The sequence below is a fragment of the Oryx dammah genome, unplaced genomic scaffold (genome assembly GCF_014754425.2).
Source record: "Oryx dammah isolate SB20612 unplaced genomic scaffold, SCBI_Odam_1.1 HiC_scaffold_3, whole genome shotgun sequence".
Lineage (NCBI taxonomy): Eukaryota > Metazoa > Chordata > Mammalia > Artiodactyla > Bovidae > Oryx > Oryx dammah.
In genome coordinates this window covers 30,463,498-30,487,134 of record NW_024070187.1, presented here as the reverse complement: position 1 = coordinate 30,487,134, position 23,637 = coordinate 30,463,498, and the positions used below count along the sequence as shown (strand labels likewise).

Genomic DNA, 23,637 nt, shown 5'->3' with positions numbered 1-23,637 from the left:
GAGCATAAAGAAAACTGAGCGCCAAAAAACATGCTTTCAAATTATGGTGCTGAAGAAGACTCTTGAGAGTCCTTTTGACTGAAAGAAGATCAAACCAGTCAATCCTAAAGGAAATCAACTCTGAATATTCACTGGAAAGACTAATGCTGAAGCTGAAGCTCCAATACTTTGGCCACCTAATGCGAAGAGCTGACTCACTGCAAAAGACCCTGACAGTGGGAAAGATGGAAGGCAGGAGGAGAAAAGGATAACAGAAGATGAGATGTTTGTATGGCATCATTGATTAAATGGACATGAGTCTGAGCAAACTCCAGGAGATATAGTGAAAGACAGGGAAGCCTGGCATGCTGCAATTCATGGGGTCACAAAGAATCAGACTTGACTGGGCTACTGAACAACTTGTACTCTCTAGGATTTTCTACACATATGGTCACATGATCTGCAAATAGAAATAATTACACTTCTTCCTTTCAAATTTATACAAATTTGGGCATTTGTCTTTGTCTAATTACTCTGGCTAGAACTTCCAGTACTATATTGAATAGAAATGGTGAAAATGGACATCCTTACCTGTTATCTTCACAGATGCTGGAGCAGAGTCCACAGGGAAACAGGGCTGCTTCTAGGACTGCAGCCAGGACCACAGTGGGCCAGCTGGCCACTGGGGTACATGCCTCCTTCTGAAAGCATCCTATATCAGCCTTAGACTCTGCCTGAGTTTTTCAGCAGAAAACTGGGTCCCAAGCCTCCCACAAAGGCACTTTTGTTTATGGATGGCTAGTACACTGATATTTTTCTAGGGATCTGAAGGCTCTGGTGGCTCAGATGAAAAGAATCCTATAATGCAGGAGACCCAGGTTCTATCCCTAGGTTGGGAAAATCCCCTAGAGAAGGGAATGGCTACCCACTCCAGTATTCTTACCTGGAAAATTCCATGAACAGAGAAGCCTGGCAAGCTACAGTCCTTGGGGTTCCAAAGAGTTGGACACAACAGAGCATCTAACACACATGAAGCAGGGGGGACCTCCTATTCACCCATTTTGTTAACATCATTCCCTCTATGTATACTTATATATTTTTTTCTTTTTCCCTAATCATATTTACCAAAATATTGCTTTCCCCTCAAATAAGTAAATAAGCAAACAAGCAAATAAACACACTGAATATTTGATTTAATTATTAGTTCCACCTATTTTTATGAATTATGTTTTATGTTATATATAATAATTTTCTAAACTTTAGTAACATCTATTTTTATTTTTGTTAAATTTGTAACTTATGAGTGATTAATAATGAAAAAAAGGGATAATCATTGAAAGATATTATAAATAACCCAGAAGAAATCATGTTCCCTATATGGTGATAGAGAAGGTTGTATAATTTTTTTTTCCCTCATTGCAGCACCTACCAAGTTTGACTACAAGAATACCATTGGTCACACTTGACAACAGATTAACTTAGAAGGACCTAGGATGAGAAATCTTGCCAGCCAGCCAGTGTTAGTTATTTTTCTTCAATATGAGTTGTACTTACAGAATTCATTTAGAGTACAGGTCACAGACAGGAAGATAATACCCATGTTGGGTGGTACAAAAGTCTACCTGGCTTAGAAGCCTAATAATCCAAAGAGATATTGGTTTCTCCAAAAACAAGCACAATTTCCAGGGTCCTGAAAGACACAAGGCCAGCTGTATAAGAATTACTGTACTCAAAGAAGCTCAAAGACATGGCTTCCTTCCCTGCATTTAATGTTCTCCCAGTTCAGATGACATTTACTACTCAGGGGTCATTTTACTATAAGCGGTGTGCCTGGAAACATAAGTTAACATTCCAACTTCACTGCATTTCCAAGAGAACAGAGCTATAAATTAACGAAAAGCCAAATTCTCATACAAAATAGGTGTTTAGTTTGAAATATAGGCCCTATTATTGTTTACACTGTTAACTGTATGCCAATGTAACATTTTTTTATCCTGTCTATATGACCAAATTCCAACCTTAAACCTTTTTCCTCTCCTGTTCTTCATGTTTGCACAGGTGAAATATGGAAATTATGCTTTTGTGTGGGATGCAGCTGTATTGGAATATGTGGCAATCAATGACCCAGATTGTTCCTTTTATACCATTGGGAATACCGTTGCTGACCGAGGATATGGAATTGCATTACAGCATGGCAGTCCTTACCGGGATGTTTTTTCACAAAGGTAAGATTTGTGTGCAGTTCAAATAAGAAGAGAGAAAATACAGAAAAAGAAAATTCACTTGGTTACTCCATTTAGTTTAATACATTTTGTTTTCTTTGTTTGGAAAACCATGATAAACAACAACATAAAAGGGAAGTTATGAATGGTTGTACAATAAAACATTCATTTCCTAAAGCATGTACTAAAGTATTATTTTTCCCATTAAAAGGGAAAAGTTATTGCTGCATATAACTAGTTATTCTCAAAAAGTTGATATAGAAAATAAAATAAAAATGTAATTGAGTTTAGTCTCTGAATTTTTAGGGACTAAAAATGTCATAAAGCAAGCAAAATTAATTCATTTCTAAAAAGTGCAAAACATAAAATAAACTTCAGGACCAAGTTAAAATTCTGAAGCACATACTGATAGGGATGTTTCCATCTCAGTTTTGCAAAGGGAAAACATGGGAATTTTAGTCTTGTCATTTGGTGTCAAAGTACACATGAGACTTTGTCATGGAAATTTAGGAGACAATTTATTAAGAAGTTATATTCATCCTGAAATCAGAATTTTCTGTGTTACTTAAGAAAGAAGATTTTGAAACGTATATTTTGGATTAACAATGTAGATGAAAGTGTTGGGCCTGAAAGGTATTTTAAAAATCACTGCATTTTATTCTATCTACTACCAAACAATCTTGAACCTAAAAGAGTGTAATACCTTTCAGGTAGAAGTATGTCCCATTTGACACTGATAGTTCATTTCGTTTATTACTAGATATTCTTTAGGTAAAAGCCAGACAAAAGAGAGCAAGCAGTACTGGGTAGTAGTCTGGGTAGTACTAAGGCCCTAAATTTGAGTGATATTCCCCCAAATTTCAAGATAACAAAAATCCAGGTATTGTTTAACAAAACAAGTCAGTAGTTCAAATATTTGTTGTGATTCTTCTGTTAGCTACTCAAAACCTAGATATCTCTCCTTTTCAGCAATGAGGATGTTAAATCAACTCTAAGGTCCTACATTAGTCACCTTTTCTGTGTAGCAAACAGCCCAAAGTACCAATGACTTGAAAAAAGCTATTTCTCATTCATGGAACATAAGGGCTGTGATTGGACTGAATTCTGCTGTGAGTTGTGGGTCAACTGCAGGTCCCTGTGCAGCTTCTTGTCCCAGGGACCAGGCCAGAGAAGTGGTCCTAGCTGGGATAAGTTGTTTTCATTTCAAAGAGAACTTGTGAAAGAGGCCAGCGGAACCCTGGTGCCTCCTGTGCTTCTTGCATGGGTGTGGCATACATCACCTCTGCTCACAGATCACTAGCTAAAAACAGTTCCATGGCCAAGCTCCGAATCATGGGGTATGTAAGTGTTCCCTACATAAAGGGAAGATGGAAGTAAATAACTCTAAACAATAATATAACTTACTAATGGTCCCTTCTGGGGACCATTTTAAGTGTAAGATAACCAAAATATACATAAATTGGCAAGTAACATGTTAAGGTATAAATGAAGTTTATCAATTAAAGCACATTTATGATGAGTATATACTAAGGGAATCTACTTGAAAATCACTTGTAGTCTCAGTTCAGTTCAGTCGCTCAGTCGTGTCTGACTCTTTGCGACCCCATGGACTGCAGGCATGTCAGGCTGCACTGCCATCACCAACTCCCAGAGCTTGCTCAGACTCATGTCCATAGAGTCGGTGATGCCATCCAACCATCTCATCCTCTGTCATCCCCTTCTCCTCCAACCTTCAATCTTTCCCAGCATCAGGGTCTTTTCCAATGAGTCAATTCTTCTCACCAGGTGGCCAAGGTATTAGAGTTTCAGCTTCAGCATCAGTCCTTGTAATGAATATTCAGGACTCTTTTCCTTTAGGGTGGGCTGGTTGGATCTCCTCGCTGTCCAAAGGACTCTGAAGAGTCTTCTGCAACACCACAGTTCAGAAGGATCAATTCTTCGGTGCTCAGCTTTCTTTATGGTCCAACTCTCACATCCATATGTGACTACTGGAAAAACTATAGCTTTGACTAGACGGACCTTTTTTGGCAAAGTGATGTTTGTGCTTTTTAATATGCTGTCTAGGTTTGTCATAACTTTACTTCCAAGGAGCAAGCATGTTAATTTCATGGCTGTAGTCACCATCTGCAGTGATTTTGGAGCCCAAGAAGATAAAGTCTGTCACTGTTTCCATTGTTTCCCCATCTATTTGCCATGAAATGATGGGACCGGATGCCATGATTTTCATTTTCTAGCTGGAGATAAAAGACCTGTGCACATGAAATAATGAACAATACAGACATTTCTATACATATGTACTGACGTTTATCAGTATTGCTTACTTATGCTGGGTTAAAATGTGTAGTTAAGATATTGAAAAAATTGAATTCCATACAGAATAAAGAGTTAATCCAAGGAAATATGAATGAAAGCTCTTCAAAGGATGTGAACCTTGGACTTGACCTTGAAAGAATAGTAAAGAATAATTAGGCTGAAGGAAAAAAAATAGGGAATTCTAGGAGAAACAATGAAAACAAAAGAATAGAAGTGGGAGAGATCAGAACGTATTGGGTAACAATAAAGACATCAGGTTAATCTGAAAGAAAATTTGAAGTTCGAAATTCATATTGAAGGCTACAAGCTGCTACAAGAACCTATTGTTCATTCTGGAGCCCAGGAGTAAAATGGTGATGATGGTATTTAAGGGAAAGTTAATCTAGTTTTGAAGTGAAGGATGGATTTTAGCAAAGACTAAAACAAACCAGGATGCATAAGGTAATGAAGACTGATCTAGAATGGGGCCAAGGGAAATGAGGAGGAAGGACCAAGTAGAAGAGATGCTTCTCATCAAAGAGGCACACCATTGTTTCTAATAAATATAGAAAAGAGAATGGAAAGCAAAATGGAATGAAGGGGATGCCAGGGTTTTATGATATAAGGCCAGCAGAAAAGTTTAAGGGATGCTAAACATGAACCAAGTCTTCAAGAAAAGGCTTGTTTATTCATTAGTTGCAGTTAATTCGCCTTTTCTTCACTACAGATATTTTTTGTTTCTAAATTTGATTTCTAGGCCTTTTATGCAAAACAAAAAATGAAGCCAATAAAATCACTACCAAACATAATAGCAATTAAAGAAATACTTAATCAATCACACCAAGTGTTCCATTTCTTACTATCCCTGTGGCACTTTACCTTATGGAGATTTTAATTCTGAGTCAATATCTTTCAGTGATCTACTGGAAAACAATATTAAGCATTGAGCATTATTTTTCCTTTGTTTGATTTGCATTATGGATGCTGACAGTTTAAATTGTCCTTTTCTGTGGAGCTCCTTAATAATGACAGTCTGCATCCTGGTTACCTGGACATCTGGAAGAGGAGAGACCCAGGAGAGAAACATAGTTTGGCTGCCCCTTTCTGTACACACATGCCATGTTAAGCTGTCACCCAAACTCTCTCCTGGAACCCAGAAAACCTCTGCATTCATTCCCTTTCACTCTAGCCATTAGGGAAAAGAGAACTCCTTTTTATTAACTGATTTAAAAGTTATAAAGACCATCACACTTAATAATTGTGTTATATTTTACAAATTATTATAAATAGTTTTAACACAGCAGCTTATCCTGGACCACTGATTAGACTGGATCACTGATTGCTCATGTGACTATATTCAATGAAATAATAATATTCACAGTGATTTTTAATAAGTAAATACTAATTAGTTCTCAGGTGACTATGCTCCTGAACCACAGATATAAGATATAAAGTACTTTAATATGTAATAAATATGAATATCTAAAATAAATATTATATAGTAGTTTAGTAACTGTATTTATTGTCTGCTATCTGCCCAATATCTTATATGCTTATACATTTTAATGACTTCAGACCAATCATAAAATGTTGTGAATTTGTTTATTACAAACTTGCATATTAGTACACAGCTGTTAGTCTACAATACATACACTGAGTGAATGAGCCTGAAGTTGGCAAGCATCATCTTAGGCACCGGCGTCATGGGTTGTAGTGACACACTCACTGTACAGTTGCATGTGAGTAGACATGCAGATGACCAGTAAGTGCTACAACAGATGACTGTAGATTTGGATAGAAGAGTTTTGTTTCCTGTTGTTGTTGTTGTTCAGTCGCTAAGTCGTGTCCAACTCTGCAACCCCATGGACTGCAGCACACCAGGCTTCCCTGTCCTTCACTATCTTTACTTAAACTCATATCCATTGAGTCGGTGATGCCATCCAACCATCTCATCTTTATAGCCCTCTTCTCCTGCCTTCAATCTTCCCCAGCATCAAGGTCTTTTTCAACGAGTTGTCTCTTCACATGAAGAGACTTCAGCTCCAATACTTTGGAGTACAAATACTAGGTAACTTGGAAGTAGAAGTTATTTCTATATTTCACCAAATATATGGATCAGAGTACTAGTGTGGCCAGTAATGTTTGTAATGATTTCTCTGAAACTATTTGTGCTTCAAATGTTTTGTGTGGCCTTTGTCTTATAATAGTGTAAGAAAATCATCAAAAGTTGTTACATTAAAGATATTTAAGAATGGAAGAGAAATGAATTTTTCACTGATATCATTATGCCATTAATAAAATTAATTCCAGTGTATCTTAGAACCTTAACTAGTCATAAGGCTAAAAAGATAACAAAAAATATTTACTGAGGATTTAGTACAATTGCACTTCTGTTTTCAAGCCTTAGGGGGTGTCAAGGAGTCCCTTTTTGCCTACTGACTACTAATCCTTAACTTTGGGAATAGAACCACCTAGTGGCACAAAAACAAGGACATATTTCAAACTATATCGAGAATGATTTTGTTGAATTCATGGATAGTGGCAAAGATGCATAAACAATATCTCAACCACATCACAGAGCTTCAGAATTTTTAGAAATAGAATGAGCAGTAGTTCCCTTTTCACCAGGGTTGTAACTAATCTAAAGGGGTACATGATTTGCTCAGAATCACAAAAAAATCAATAAAGCTGGAAATTGTTCAATTTTTTTTACTTCTGTGTTTAGTTTTCTGGTGATTATGCACCCTATCTTCCCTTATCTTTCTATTAAAAGCTTATAAAAATAATACAAAACATACTATTTAATGCTTACTGGGTACGAGACCCTGGTTCTTACATGTAGCAGTCTTTGAGGTAAGTACTATTATTATCCTCATTCTATAAACACAGAAACTGAGATCACAAAGCTATTGGGTATTAGAACTGAGATTTAAATCCAGACAGTCTGGCTACCAAAATTGACATACAGTTTTAACAAGCTGTGGTTTTTTGTTTGTTGTTTTCTTCTGTGATCCAGTATCTCTTTATTGAGCACAGATTAGATTTACAGGACAGGTTTTCCTTATCACATACTCTAATTTGTCAGACTAAAAGCTATGTTTTAAATAAACACTGAGAGATTGCTCTCTTATTCCTCTCTTCCTCTCTCTCTTAGGGGCACAGAATAAATGAATCATAATCTTTTATTTATAATATATTTTCATTATTTGTCTATAATTGACTATTTTTGTTTCATTTTGAACTCCTTGGATATAGGCTTTTTCCTAGTGCCTGTTTCATGCCTACATAGAGTAAGCATTCATTAAATATTTGAGGAATGAATAAAAGACCTATCTAACTTTATGCTCAAAGATCATCCTATTTACTTGTAATCAAATATGTTGAATACCTATCCTTTGTGCTCACTTGATATTTAAAAAGTCTTCTATCCTCTCTTATCAAAATAATTTTCTATTTATCTTGATTTCTCCAATTTTTTATATAGTGAGTAATAAAAGTTAAAAAGAAAACAAAGAGCACAGTTCCACCTTTCTACTTCCTACTGTAAGAAATTTTATGCTTCCATTCCCAAAAGAAAGGTAGAAAATATTCCTTTAACTAAAAAGCATAGATCTGTAATCCTTTTATTTCCCAACTTTCTAAGCCCTTTGTTCCCTTTCCAGGAAGAGAAAAAAGCAACCTCCATTGATTGCCCATTAGCAGCTCCAGAATCAGTCACCAGCTGGCTTGAAGCTCTCTACTCAGTTGGCTGGAAGGATATAACCAGAAGCCAAAGAGACAACTGTTTTCTCTTTTGACATACAAAATACACACAGTCCTTCTGCTCTGAGAGCAGGGGTGATGTTCTCAAGATACTTCTGTTGCTCAGTCATTTAGTCATATCCGACTCTTTGCGACCCACGGACTGCAGCACACCAGGCTTCCCTGTCATTCACTATCTCCCAGTTTGCTCAAATTCATGTCCATTGAGTCTATGATGCCATTCAACCAGCTCATCCTCTGTTGTCCCCTTTTCCTCCTGCTCTCAATCTTTCCCAAAATCAGGGTCTTTTCCAATGAGTCAGCTCCTCACATCAGGTGGCCAAAGTATTAGAGCTTCAGTATCAGTCCTTCCAATGAATATTCAGGGTTGATCTCCTTGCTGTCCAAGGGACTCAAGAGTCTTCTCCAGCTCCACAGTTCAAAAGCATCAATTCTTCAGCACTCAACGTGCTTTATGGTCCAACTCTCACATTCGTACAAGACTACTAGAAAAACCATAGCTTTGACTATATAGACATTTGTCGGCAAAGTGATATCTCTGCTTTTTAATGTGCTGTCTACATTTGTCATAGCTTTTCTTCCAAGGAGCAAGCATCTTTTAAATTCATGACTGCAGTCACTGTCCACAGTGATTTTGTAACCCAAGAAAATAAAGTCTATCATAATTTTTTCACCATCTAATTGTTATGAAGTCATGGGACCAGATGCCATCATCTTCGTTTTTTGAATGTTGAGTTTTAAGCTAGCTTTTTCACTCTCCTATTTCATCTTCATCAAGAGGCTTTTTAGTTCCTCTTCACTTTCTGCCATTAGGGTGGTATCATCCACATAACTGAGATTATCGATATTTCTCCTGGCCATCTTGATTCCAGTTTGTGCCTTCATCCAGCCCAGATTTTGCCTGATGCACTCTGCATACAAGTTAAATAATCAGGGTGACAATATACAGCCTTGACACACTCCTTTCCCAATTTGGAACCAGTCCATTGTGCCATGTCTGGTTCTAACTGTTGCTTCTTGACCTGCATGTAGGTTTTTCAGGAGGCAGGTAATGTGGTCTGGTATTCCCATCTCTTTATGAATTTTCCATAGTTTGTTGAGATCCACACAGTCAAAGACCTTAAGGTAGTCAATGAAAGAGAAGTAGATGTTTTTCTGGAATTCCTTTATTTTTCCTATGAGGTATTATTTTTTAAATTATATATACAGTTGACCCTTGAACAACATGAGTTTGAACTGCACAGGCCCACATATATGTGGATTTTTTTGTTATCCGATAAACACTATAGTACCACACAGTTCAATGTTGGTTGAATCCAAGGATGCAGAATGGCAGACATGGAGGAACCTCAGATAAGAAGGAACCTAGGATATATCAAATTTGTATATAAATTTGATACTATGAGGAAGGTCAGTGCTTCTAACCTCTACTTTGTTCAAGGATCAACTGTATACACCAACACTTAAATACACACACAAACACATACACAATGTGAAAACCAACTGGTTTCATCATATGCACATTTTCTGTTCTAGATCAAGAAAAAGATAGTTTAGATGTGCTATTTATATAAAATAAGAAACGAATATGTTTCAGAAGTTGCAGAACCAGGGGGATGTCAAAGGTTCACATTCAAAGGGAGATAGTAGAAGAAAATAATAATATATGTTTGTACATACATTTTTGTTTAAGATAACATACATTTTAACATTTAAATGAAGGAAACTATTTTCTTTTCTCATATAACATGCATATATTAAACAAAGAGTAGCCTATAGAAACCACTGAAAGGAATGTAAATAGAAATGTAGAAACTACTATTCCTAGCTCAAAGCACCTCACCCCCTTTAAAACATTTGTTTTAAATTTAGAATGCTGAATTTAGGGAACATCAACAAAAGAGAAAAAAATTAGGTAGTTTTTTTGGTCATTTTTTTTCTGTTTCGTGAATCCTGATGGAGCTATTTTTATGACTGTATCCTGTGGGCTTTACCAATCACTTTGCTGCTTCTAGTGGAGAACCTAAGTCATTTACATTTCTTTTAGTATTTGGTCAAAATAAATTCGAGTATAAGTGCAGTTGATGATTTTTCCAGTTTGTGAATATTTCAAAAACATTTATCATATGTGCACTATATGATTTGCAATCAGTTTTATTAATCTCATAAAGCAGTAGCAAAATTTTAAGAAAATGATAAGACTTTGCACTTAAGAAGTATGTAGTATTCTCACTGATGAATACAAACCCAGCCATCAGACAGTGCAATCCCATGGAGTAGATTCTGCAGTGTTGCATGATTCTGATTTCCTTGTACTTACATCGTACTGCATTTGGGGAACACTTCATCCAAGGTATAAGAGAGTGCCATTTATAAACAAGCATCTTTATTAGACTTTTCTGAGGAAAGTACTGAGATATAGAGAAGATAAATGACTACTGCAAAGCATAGAGCAGTATTTCAGTTAGATAATGAGCCCACAACATTGGACCAAGCTGCTTTGCAAGAAGCAAGTTGGATTAGCCTTTTTAAAAAATAAGATTTGTGCCATTTTTAGATCTCAGTAAGTATCGCTTCATTCAAAAGGCAGTTGTTTTGCAAAGAGCACAGTTATTATAGTGGTATAAATTTGGTGAGAAAGAAGGCTGGGTTTTTAACAAAACATTACAGAACTTAAAACGATAAATGTGTATTGCACTTCAAAGCACACATTCACGCACACACGTGGACACACATACACACACACACACTCATCCCCTCCAGAGTCAATTATAAGCCTCTCTCAAAAGCACTCTTATTCCATTATACTTACATCATGTTTTTCTATTCAAACGACCACATTTTACTCATCAGACTTAGCCTCAAGACATTTTTTACTGTTTTCAAAATTCAGTCTCTTTTAAAGGGAAAATTTGATGTCACTGAGGTTAATAAAAAATGTGTTCTTTCTTTATAGACCCTTAAAATATTTTAAGCATAGTAACAACATGGGATTAAGCACATGAGCTCTCATGATAACTATGTTGATAGAAGAAACAACCTTAGAATGTGAGACATGAAGAAACTTTGGTGTGTATTTAGATGAACTCCCTAATTTTACATCTGTGAAACCAGGAAGGGAAGTTGGGTGACCCGCCCAGAGTCTAACCTTGGCCAGAACATGCTCTGGGGGTGAGGAATCCAGGCAGCCAGTCCAGTGTTCCATCCCCACCCTGCCAGTTCTCTTTGTTAAAATTTTTATCTCTAAAATTTACTAGTTAAATAAATGTTTTAAGAAGCCCATTTATATCTTACATAATGGAGCCAGGAGTATTACTTAGTAAATATACTTAACAGAGTCGCAAAAATGGCTAGTACATCTGTTTTTAAATTACCATTACTTTATAGACATACAGAGAAAGTAGCACAAAAGATGGATAGACTGCTATGGATTATGTCATCCTTAATTTATAAGCTACACCATAGCCAAAAATAATAGCTAACAGTCATTAAAGACTTACTGTGAGCCAGCCAAGTGCTACGTAAGTGCCCTAACTATATTAAGTCATTTAATCCCCACAATAGCCATAAGAGGCGAATACCATCATTAACTTCCTTCTATAGATGAGGAAACTGAGTCACAGAAAGGATGAGCAATTTTCCAAGGTAATAAGGCTAATAAGTGGAAGAGCCAGGTTTGCACTCACGCTGTCTAACACTATGCTACCCTGGTCCTACTCCCAGAGCTCTAATCACATGCTCCTCCGGGAACCAGGGTAACAAGTAACCACAGTGCCTTCAGGCCTGCTCACGTAGCTGCCTTCTCTCACATTAAGATGCTGAATGGCACTTTAGTTTACCCGAAATTCAGGTGACTTTCAGAATTTTAAGTGTCATGCCAATAGGAAGAGTCTCCCAATACAAGGGGACAGATCCATTTGAAATTGAAGCTACTTTGCATCAGCTGATCAGAAGTAAACAATAAAAGTCTTGAAAATTGAAAGCTGCAGGAGGACACTGTAATTACTTTCCCTCCCTCTTATCATCTTTTGCTACAAATAGCTGAAAACTGTACTTGATCAAAACTTTAATCTTTCCTTCATGGAAGTTTTCACTCATCATGACTTTTTAATTGGATGAATCCATAATTGCCTTTTATCTATCTCATTTCATAGTTCTTTGAGCAGCTCAAAAAAACTAACTTCATAATTGGCCAGACTGACTAATTACATAATGAACACTTACTAACATGAAACTAAACCTATAGTAATCCCCTGGTATCCACAGGGGATTGGTTCTAGGACCTCCATGAATAACAAAGTCCATGGATGCTCAAGTTCCTTATATAAAGCAAGATGGTGTTTTCAAATAGCCTACCCACATCCTCCCATATACTATCTTTTCTTTTTTTCTGTATATTTTTTCTGTATAATCATCTCAGGATTATTTATAATACCTAATACAATGTAGATGCTATGTAAATAGTTGTAAATAAAATGTAAATGCTATGTAAATAGTTGCTGGCATATGGCAAATTCAAGTTTTGACTTGGGGAACTATCTGAGAATTTTTTTCAAATTTTTTGATCTTTGATTGGTTGAATCCGTGCATGTAGAACCCACAGATACAGAAGGCTGGCTGTACTATTTCTAGAACTAAATTATGGCTAAGATAAAAATATGAGATTTCCATATTCAATAACATTTATGAGTCTGTATAGTCTAGAATAATGTCTAACAGAGGCTCCAATGATTTTTGTTCTACTAAATATAGTTCCTTGCTTTAACACCAACTTCAGAGATATATCTCAAAGTGTGCATTCATTTTTTAAAATAATCCACTCTACATCTATTATTTTATGAAGCTATTTATGTTTGAAATAATGTTAGTAAAAAAAAGAAAGCAAGAATGTTAGTGACTATTTTAAATGATTGAAATCCAGCATATTTTTATTTTACATATTACTGGCCTCAGAAAATGTACATAAAAATTGTGCCTTGATAATATTCTTACCAACATTCCATGGTGAGTTATGGAGACATGATGGAAGGTGTGATGGAATTTCTGTTCTGATAAGATTCTCAGTCTTTTTTCAATATAATGTTTTCTGTAGTAATATTTTTATTCTGATCATTTTAGTCAACTTTTCATTTCTTTTCTATTAATTAGCCAAGATCTCTCCAGGGTTAACATGAAGCAAAGTGTGGTGGGATTTTTGTTGACAAGGTTCTTGGTCTTTTTCCAATGGAATGCTTTCCATAGTAATATTTTTATTCTGATCATTTTAGTCTACTTTTCATTTCTCTTCTGTTAATTAACCAAGATCTCTGTAGTACTTCCTATAAAAGTCAGCATGACCCTTCTCGGCAGTCTTTCATATTCCTTGAGCTAATCAACACCAGTTTTACTAATATGAACCTCTTCTGTGTTTTTTAGCAGCTGCAGAAATTTGCCAAACAAATTACCTCCCAGCCAAAATATATTCAGTAGAGTGATGCTGAGTACTTCATTAAGACTGATGAGAGAGAACACAGTAGAACCCAGGGGCCCTGAATATCAGCCAAGCTGTGTGGATTATTATGATATGGGGAGTCATTGAAGAATTTAGTGAAGACTAGCCAGAATCAGAAGTACGCTTTTTGATTAGTCGAGAAAGAATGTGTACAATGAAATAAGAAAGATATTAACTAGGAAAAAGGATACCAGTAGGAAGCCATTACTATATCTATAACATAAATTCCAAGAATGCATGGATTTTTGTCTGCTTTATTCAGAGATTTATTCCAAACATTTAGAAAAAAATCTTACCACATGGCAACTATTTGATAAATATTAGTTAAATGAATGTGTAAATGAATCACTAAGAAAGAATGAAACCATGTTGTTGTTGCTCAGTTGCTCAGTCGTGTCTGACTTCTTGTGACCACGTGCACTGCAACATACCAGGCCTCCCTGTTCTTCCCTAGCTTCCTGAGTAAAACATGACCTAAAGACAATAGAAATGAAAGGAAACAGAGAGATAGTCTAAGAGCAATATCGACCATCAGCTAGACACAGAGATGAAGGAATGGGCAACCAAACATGATTTGAAAACCTTCGCCTTGCTTGAAGATGGGGGAGTTTTTCTCAGAAAAAAAGCCAGAAGAGAAAACTGATTTGAGAGTGAAAGTGCTAATTTTGATCTAGATATCTTGAGTTTGAGACACTGGAAGATGATGTATCCATACAGGGAAATGTAAAGACTAAATGTAAAGCATGCTAGATCACTTCAGTTGTGTCCAACTCTGTGACCATATGAACCATAGCCCACCAGGCTCCTCTGTCCATGGGATTCTCCAGGCATGAATTGCCATGCCCTCCTCCATGGCAACCCTGCTCCAGGGGGGTTGCCATGCCCTCCTCCAAGGGATCTTCCCAACCCAGGGATCGAACCCGCATCTCTTGCATTGTCTCCTGCACTGGCAGGCAGGTTCTTTATCACTTGTGCCCTGGAAGCCCAGTGTAAAGACTGATATGCAAATGACAATACAGGGTGTGAATTTGAAGGAGAGGCAGGAAGGATAGACATGGTCTTGGGCAAACTCTTCGCTGAGGTAGTAAAGCCAGAGACATAGCTCATGGGAAGGGTACAGAGATAAAGGAAAACAGGCTGAGGCCCAAACTTGCTTTCAAATGTCCCCTTTTTGCTTTCCTCTCCTTTCCTTTCCACAGTCACTACCTAATTGAATCACTTGTCACATTACACCATGATTATCCCTTGCTCTCCAAACCTATTCAAATTGCTTTAATGATTTCTTTTTTTACTGAAGTATAGTTAATTTACAATGTTGTTATATTGGGCTTCCAGTTATTTTCAAGTATACAGCAAAGTAATTCGATATATACATAGACCTATACAAGTATTTATTCTCTTTCAGATTTTTTTCCTTTATAGGTTATTGCAAGACGCTGAGTATAGTTTCCTCTGCTATATAGAGTAGGTCCTTATTTTTTACCTGTCTTATGTATAATACTGTGTATATATTAATCCCAAACTCCTAAGTTATCTCTCCCTAACCCCTACATTCCCCTTTAGTAACCATAAGCTTGTTTTCTATGTTTGTGAGTCTTTTTCTGTTTTGTAAATAAGTTCATATTCAAATCTTATGTGTTCTTTGTGTTCTAGCTCCTAACCGATACTCAGTATAAGTTTTCCGTAGCAAATTCAGCTCTACTCAAACCCTTCATTGTGTTCCTATCTGTGTTGTCTTCTGTGTACCACATATGTCACTTTTTTGTTTATAATTTCTTGAGTTCATATTTTGGCACTACAAGTATGTTGTAAGTTCTTAATTTGCAAAGAATTGCAAAAGCTATCTTACACCTTTTAAAATTTTCTATAATAAATAGTTATATAGGATGTATTCAGCAAGTTCTTAAGTAATGTTTGAGACAGGGAAAAAGGATAATTCTCTTCTTGCTTGCAAGTTCTCACAGGCAGCTTACTCCAGAATAGGATTCATGTTTATTCATTCAACCAACAAATATTTGTTAAGCAGCTACTTAGTGATTAATACTATTTTGTTTTTTTTAGAGATAAAATAGTAAGTAAGAATAACAAGTTTTTTGCTTTCCTGGAGCTTACATGATACTGTAAAGTTGAAGGAAGACACCTAAATAAGAAAGCAAATAAGTGGGATAATTTCATGTTAGGAAACATGCTATGAAGAAAATATAAGGGAGATAGGTAATAAAGATGAATCTGTGTGGGGAGGGTCACAGAAGCCCTTTCTGAGGAAGCAACATCAGATTACATCCTTGAATGTAAAATGTGAAGGAAAAGTATTATGTGCATCAGTCAATTTCAGTTCAGTCACTCAGTCGTGTCCAACTATTTGCAACTCCATGAACACACAGCACGCCAGGCCTCCCTGTCCGTCATCAACGGCAGGAATCTACCCAAACCCATGTCCATAGAGTCACTGATGCCATCCAACCATCTCATCCTCTGTCGTCCCTTTCTCCTCCTGCCCTCAATCTTTCCCAGAATCAGGATCTTTTCAAACTTTTTGCATGAGGTGGCCAAAGTATTGGAATTTCAGCTCCAACATCACTCCTGTCAATGAACACCTAGGATTGATCTCCTTTAGGAATGAGTGGTTGGAACTCCTTGCCATCCAAGGGACTCGCAAGAGTCTTCTCCAACACCACTGTTCAAAATCATCAATTCTTCTGCACTCAGCTTTCTTTATAGTCCAACTCTCACATCCATACATGACTACTAGGAAACTATAGCCTTGACTAGATGGACCCTTGTTGACAAAGAAATGCCTCTGCTTTTTAATATGCTATCTAGGTTGGTCATAACTTTCCTTCCAAGGAGTATGGATCTTTTAATTTCAAGGCTGTAATCACCATCTGCCGTGATATTGGAGCCAAAAAAAAAAAAAATAAAGTCTGACACTGTTTCCACTGTTCCCCCATCTATTTGCCATTAAATGATGGGACCAGATCCCATGATCTTTGTTTTCTGAATGTTGAGCTTTAAGCAAACTTTTTCACTCTCCTCTTTCACTTTCATCAAGAGGCTTTTTAGTTCCTCTTCACTTTCTCCCATAAGGGTGGTGTCATCTGCATATCTGAGATTATTGATATTTCTCTGAGCAATCCTGATTCCAGCTTGATTCCAGCTTGTGCTTCTTCCAGCCCAGCATTTCTCATGATGTACTCTGCATATAAGTTAAATAAGCAGGGTGACAATATACAGCCTTGACGTACTCCTTTTCCTATTTGGAATCAGTCTGTTGTTCCATGTCCAGTTCTAACTGTTGCTTCCTGACCTGCATATAGGTTTCTCAAGAGGCAGGTCATGTGGTCTGGTATTCCCTTTTTTTTTTTTTTTCAGAATTTTCCACAGTTTATTGTGATCCACATAATCAAAGGCTTTGGCATAGTCAATCAAGTAGAAATAAATGTTTTTCTGGAACTCTCTTGCTTTTTTGATAATCCAGTGGATGTTGGCAATTTGATCTCTGGTTCCTCTGCCTTTTCTAAAACCAACTTGAACATCTGCAAGTTCACGGTTCATGTATTGCTAAAGCGTGGCTTGGAGAATTTTGAGCGTTACTTTACTAGCGTGTGAGATGAGTGCAATTGTGCAGTAGTTTGAGCATTCTTTGGCATTGCCTTTCTTTGGGATTGGAATGAAAACTAACCTTTTCCAGTCCTGTGGCCACTGCTGAGTTTTCCAAATTAACTTTCACAGCATCATCTTTCAGGATTTGAAATAGCTCAACTGGAATTCCATCACCCCCACTAGTTTGTTCATAGTGATACTTCCTAAGTCCCACTTGACTTCACATTTCAGGATGTCTGGTTCTAGGTGAGTGTGAGTGATTATACCATCATGATTATCTGGGTCATGAAGATCTTTTTTGTATAGTTCTTCTGTGTATTGTTGCCACCTCTTATTAATATCTTCTGCTTCTGTGAGGTCCATACCATTTCTGTCCTTTATTGAGCACATCTTTGCATGAAATGTTCCCTTCATATCTCTAATTTTCTTGAAGAGATCTCTAGTCTTTCCCACTCTATTATTTTCCTCTATTTCTTTGCATTGATTGCTGAGGAAGGCTTTCTTATCTCTCCTTGCTATTCTTGGGAACTCTGCATTCAGATGGGTGTATCTTTCCTTTTCTCCTTTGCTTTACACTTCTTTTCACAGCTATTTGTAAGGCCTCCTCAGACAGCCATTTTGCTTTTTTGCATTTCTTTTTCTTGGGGATGGTCTTAATTCCTGTCTCCTGTACAGTGTCACAAACCTCTATCCATAGTTCATCAGGCACTGTCTATCAGATCTAGTCCCTTAAATCTATTTCTCACTTCCACTGTATAGTCATAAAGGATTTGATTTAGGTCATACCTGAATGTCTAGTGGTTTTCCCCCACTTTCTTCAATTTAAGTCTGAATTTGGCAATAAGGAGTTCATGATCTGAGCCACAGTCAGCTCCTGATCCTATTTTTGTTGACTGTATAGAGCTTCTCCATCTTTGGCTGCAAAGAATATAATCAATCTGATTTCGGGGTTGACCATCTGGTGATGTCGATGTGCAGAGTCTTCTCTTCTGTTGTTGGAAGAGGGTGTTTGCTATGACCAGTGTGTTCTCTTTATTATGTGCATCAGTTCAGTTCAGTTGCTCAGTCGTGTCTGACTCTTTGCGATCCCATGAATCACAGCACACCAGGCCTCCCTGTCCATCACCAACTCCCGGAGATTACTCTAACTCATGTCCATCAAGTCAGCGATGCCATCCAACCATCTCATCCTCTGTTGTCCCCTTCTCCTCCTGCCCCCAAGCCCTCCCAGCATCGGGGTCTTTTCCAATGAGTCAACTCTTTGCATGAGGTGGCCAAAGTATTGGAGTTTCAGCTTTAGCATCGGTCCTTCCAATGAACACTCAGGACTGGTCTCCTTTAGAATGGACTGGTTGGATCTCCTTGTAGTCCAAGGGGCTCTCAAGAGTCTTCTCCAAAACCACAGTTCAAAAGCATCAATTCTTTGGCAGTCAGCTTTCTTCACAGTCCAACTCTCACATCCATACATGGCCACTGGAAAAACCATAGCCTTGACGAGACAGACCTTTGTGGGCAAAGTAATGTCTCTGCTTTTGAATATGCTATCTAGGTTGGTCATAACTTGTCTTATAGATTACAGCAAATATGAAAGCTCTGAAATGAGTCCAGCTTGGAGTGTTTTTTTGTTTTGTTTTGTTTTGTTTTTTACTTTATTTTACAATACCGTATTGGTTTTGCCATACTTTGATATGAATCCACCACAGGTATATACGAGCTCCCAATCCTGAATCCCCCTCCCCCTCCCACCCCATATCATCTCTCTGGATCATCCCCATGAACCAGCCCCAAGCATCCTGTATCCTGTATCGAACATAGGCTGGTGCTTCATTTCTTACATGATAGTATACATGTTTCAATGCCATTCTCCCAAATCATCCCACCCTCTCCCTCTCCCTCTCCCTCTCCCTCAGAGTCCAAAAGTCCATTCTACACATCTGTATCTCTTTTGCTGTCTTGCATACAGGGTCATCATTACCATCTTTCTAAATTCCATATATATGTGTCAGTATACTGTATTGGTGTATTTCTTTCTGGCTTACTTCACTCTGTATAATAGGCTCCAGTTTCATCCATCTCATTAGAACTGATTCAAATGTATTCTTTTTAATGGCTGAGTAATACTCCATTGTGTATATGTACCACAGCTTTCTTATCCATTCATCTGCTGATGGACATCTAGGTTGTTTCCATGTCCTGGCTATTATAAACAGTGCTGCGATGAACATTGGGGTACACGTGTCTCTTTCAATTCTGGTTTCCTCTGTGTGTATGCCCAGCAGTGGGATTGCTGGGTCATAATGCAGTTCTATTTGCAATTTTTTAAGGAATCTCCACACTGTTCTCCATAGTGGCTGTACTAGTTTGCATTCCCACAAACAGTGTAAGAGGCTTCCCTTTTCTCCACACCCTCTCCAGCATTTATTGCTTGTAGACTTTTGGATCACAGCCATTCTGACTGGTGTGAAGTGGTACCTCATTGTGGTTTTGATTTGCATTTCTCTAATAATGAGTGATGTTGAGCATCTTTTCATGTGTTTGTTAACCATCCGTATATCTTCTTTGGAGAATGTCTGTTTAGTTCTTTGGCCCATTTTTTGATTGGGTCATTTATTTTTCTGGAATTGAGCTGCATAAGTTGCTTGTATATTTTTGAGATTAGTTGTTTGTCAGTTGCTTCATTTGCTATTATTTTCTCCCATTCTGAAGGCTGTCTTTTCACCTTGCTTATAGTTTCCTTTGTTGTGCAGAAGCTTTTAATTTTAATTAGATCCCATTTGTTTATTTTTGCTTTTATTTCCAGTATTGTGGGAGGTGGGTCATAGAGGATCCTGCTGTGATGTATGTCAGAGAGTGTTTTGCCGATGTTCTCCTCTAGGAGTTTTATAGTTTCTGGTCTTACGTTTAGATCTTTAATCCATTTTGAGTTTATTTTTGTTTGTGGTGTTAGAAAGTGATCTAGTTTCATTCTTCTACAAGTGGTTGACCGGTTTTCCCAGCACCACTTGTTCAAGAGATTGTCTTTACTCCATTGTATATTCTTGCCTCCTTTGTCGAAGATAAGGTGTCCATAGGTATGTAGATTTATCTCTGGGCTTTCTAGTTTGTTCCATTGATCTATGTTTCTGTCTTTGTGCCAGTATCATACTGTCTTGATGACTATGGCTTTGTAGTAGAGCCTGAAGTCAGGCAAGTTAATTCCTCCAGTTCCATTCTTCTTTCTCAAGATTGCTTTGGCTATTCGAGGTTTTTTGTATTTCCATACAAATCTTGAAATTATTTGTTCTAGTTATGTGAAAAATACCGCTGGTAGCTTGATAGGGATTGCATTGAATCTGTAGATTGCTTTGGGTAGTATACTCATTTTCACTATATTGATTCTTCTGATCCATGAACATGGTATATTTCTCCATCTATTAGTGTCCTCTTTGATTTCTTTCATCAGTGTTTTATAGTTTTCCATATATAGGTCTTTAGTTTCTTTAAGTAGATATATTCCTAAGTATTTTATTCTTTTCATTGCAATGGTGAATTGAATTGTTTCCTTAATTTCTTTTTCTACTTTCTCATTATTAGTGTATAGGAATGCCAGGGATTTCTGTGTGTTGATTTTATATCCTGCAACTTTACTATATTCATTGATTAGCACTAGCAATTTTCTGGTGGAGTCTTTAGGGTTTTCTATGTAGAGGATCATGTCATCTGCAAACAGTGAGAGTTTTACTTGTTCTTTTCTGATTTGGATTCCTTTTATTTCTTTCTCTGCCCTGATTGCTGTGGCCAAAATTTCCAGAACTATGTTGAATAGTAGCGGTGAAAGTGGGCACCCTTGTCTTGTTCCTGACTTTAGGGGAAATGCTTTTAATTTTTCACCATTGAGGATAATGTTTGCTGTGGGTTTGTCATATATAGCTTTTATTATGTTGAGGTATGTTCCTTCTATTCCTGCTTTCTGGAGAGTTTTTTTTTTTTTTTTATCATAAATGGATGTTGAATTCTGTCAAAGGCCTTCTCTGCATCTATTGAGATAATCATATGGCTTTTATTTTTCAATTTGTTAATGTGGTGAATTACATTGATTGATTTGCAGATATTGAAGAATACTTGCATCCCTGGGATAAAGCCTACTTAGTCATGGTGTATAATCTTTTTAATGTGTTGTTGGATTCTGATTGCTAGAATTTTGTTAAGGATTTTTGCATCTATGTTCATCTGTGATATTGGCCTGTAGTTTTCTTTTTTTGTGGCATCTTTGTCAGGTTTTGATATTAGGGTGATGGTGGCCTCATAGAATGAGTTTGGAAGTTTACCTTCCTCTGCAATTTTCTGGAAGAGTTTGAGTAGGATAGGTGTTAGCTCTTCTCGAAATTTTTCGTAGAATTCAGCTGTGAAGCTGTCTGGACCTGAGCTTTTGTTTGCTGGAAGATTTCTGATTACATTTTCAATTTCCATGCTTGTGATGGGTCTGTTAAGATTTTCTATTTCTTCCTGGTTCAGTTTTGGAAAGTTGTACTTTTCTAAGCATTTGTCCATTTCTTCCACGTTGTCCATTTTATTGGCATATAATTGCTGATAGTAGTCTCTTATGATCCTTTGTATTTCTGTGTTGTCTGTTGTGATCTCTCCATTTTCATTTCTAATTTATTGATTTGATTATTCTGTCTTTGTTTCTTGATGAGTCTCGCTAATGGTTTGTCAATTTTATTTATCCTTTCAAAGAACCAGCTTTTTGCTTTGTTGATTTTTGCTATGGTCTCTTTTGTTTCTTTTGCATTTATTTCTGCCCTAATTTTTAAGACTTCTTTCCTTCTACTAACTCTGGAGTTCTCCATTTCTTCCTTTTCTAGTTGCTTTAGGTGTAGAGTTAGGTTATTTATTTGAGTTTTTTCTTGTTTCTTGAGGCATGCCTGTATTGCTATGAACTTTCCTCTTAGCACTGCTTTTATAGTGTCCCACAGGTTTTGGGTTGTTGTGTTTTCATTTTCATTCATTTCTATGCATATTTTGATTTCTTTTTTGATTTCTTCTGTGATTTATTGGTTATTCAGAAGCGTGTTGTTCAGCCTCCATATGTTGGAATTTTTAATAGTTTTTCTCCTGTAATTGAGATCTAATCTTAATGCATTATGGTCAGAAAAGATGCTTGGAATGATTTTGATTTTTTTGAATTTATCAAGGTTAGATTTATGGCCCAGGATGTGATCTATCCTGGAGAAGGCTCCGTGAGCACTTGAGAAAAAGGTGAAATTCATTGTTTGGGGGTAAAATGTCCTATAGATATCAATTAGGTCTAACTGGTCTATTGTATCATTTAAAGTTTGTGTTTCTTTGTTAATTTTCTGCTTAGTTGATCTGTCCATAGATGTGAGTGGGGTATTAAAGTCTCCCACTATTATTGTGTTATTGTTAATTTCCCCTTTCATACTTGTTAGCATTTGTCTTACATATTGCGGTGCTCCTATGTTGGGTGCATATATATTTATAATTGTTACATCTTCTTCTTGGATTGATCCTTTGATCATTATGTAGTGGCCTTCTTTGTCTCTTTACACAGCCTTTGTTTTAAAGTCTACTTGATCGGATATGAGTATTGCTACTCCTGCTTTCTTTTGGTCTCTATTTGCTTGGAATATCTTTTTCCAGCCCTTCACTTTCAGTCTGTATGTGTCCCCTGTTTTGAGGTGGGTCTCTTGTAGGCAGCATATATAGGGTCTTGTTTTTGTATCCATTCAGCCTGTCTTTGCCTTTTGGTTGGGGCATTCAACCCATTTACATTTAAGGTAATTATTGATAAGTATGATCCCATTGCCATTTACTTTATTGTTTTGGGTTCGGGTTTATATGCCCTTTTTGTGTTTCCTATCTAAAGAATATCCTTTAGCATTTGTTGGAGAGCTGGTTTGGTGGTGCTGAATTCTCTCAGCTTTTGCTTGTCTGTAAAGCTTTTTCTTTCTCCTTCATATTTGAATGAGATCCTTGCTGGGTATAGTAATCTGGGCTGTAGGTTATTTTCTTTCATCACTTTAAGTATGTCTTGCCATTCCCTCCTGGCCTGAAGAGTTTCTATTGAAAGATCTGCAGTTATCCTTATGGGAATCCCCTTGTGTGTTATTTGTTGTTTTTCCCTTGCTGCTTTTAATACTCGTTCTTTGTGTTTGGTCTTTGTTAATTTGATTAATATATGTCTTGGGGTGTTTCGCCTTGGATCTATCCTGTTTGGAACTCTCTGAGTTTCTTGGACTTGGGTTATTATTTCCTTCCCCATTTTAGGGAAGTTTTCAACTATTATCT

At 36.9% G+C, this 23,637-nt stretch overlaps 1 protein-coding gene across 1 annotated transcript in view; it reads left to right on the top strand.

Annotated features, from left to right (window-relative positions):
* Positions 1-23,637, top strand: part of GRID2 (glutamate ionotropic receptor delta type subunit 2) — a 1,625,731-nt gene that overhangs the window by 1,473,108 nt on the left and 128,986 nt on the right. The window contains exon 14 of the mRNA XM_040237847.1: positions 2,038-2,204. Within this exon, the coding sequence (XP_040093781.1) occupies positions 2,038-2,204 (167 nt within the window). The remainder of the gene's footprint in view (positions 1-2,037; positions 2,205-23,637) is intronic.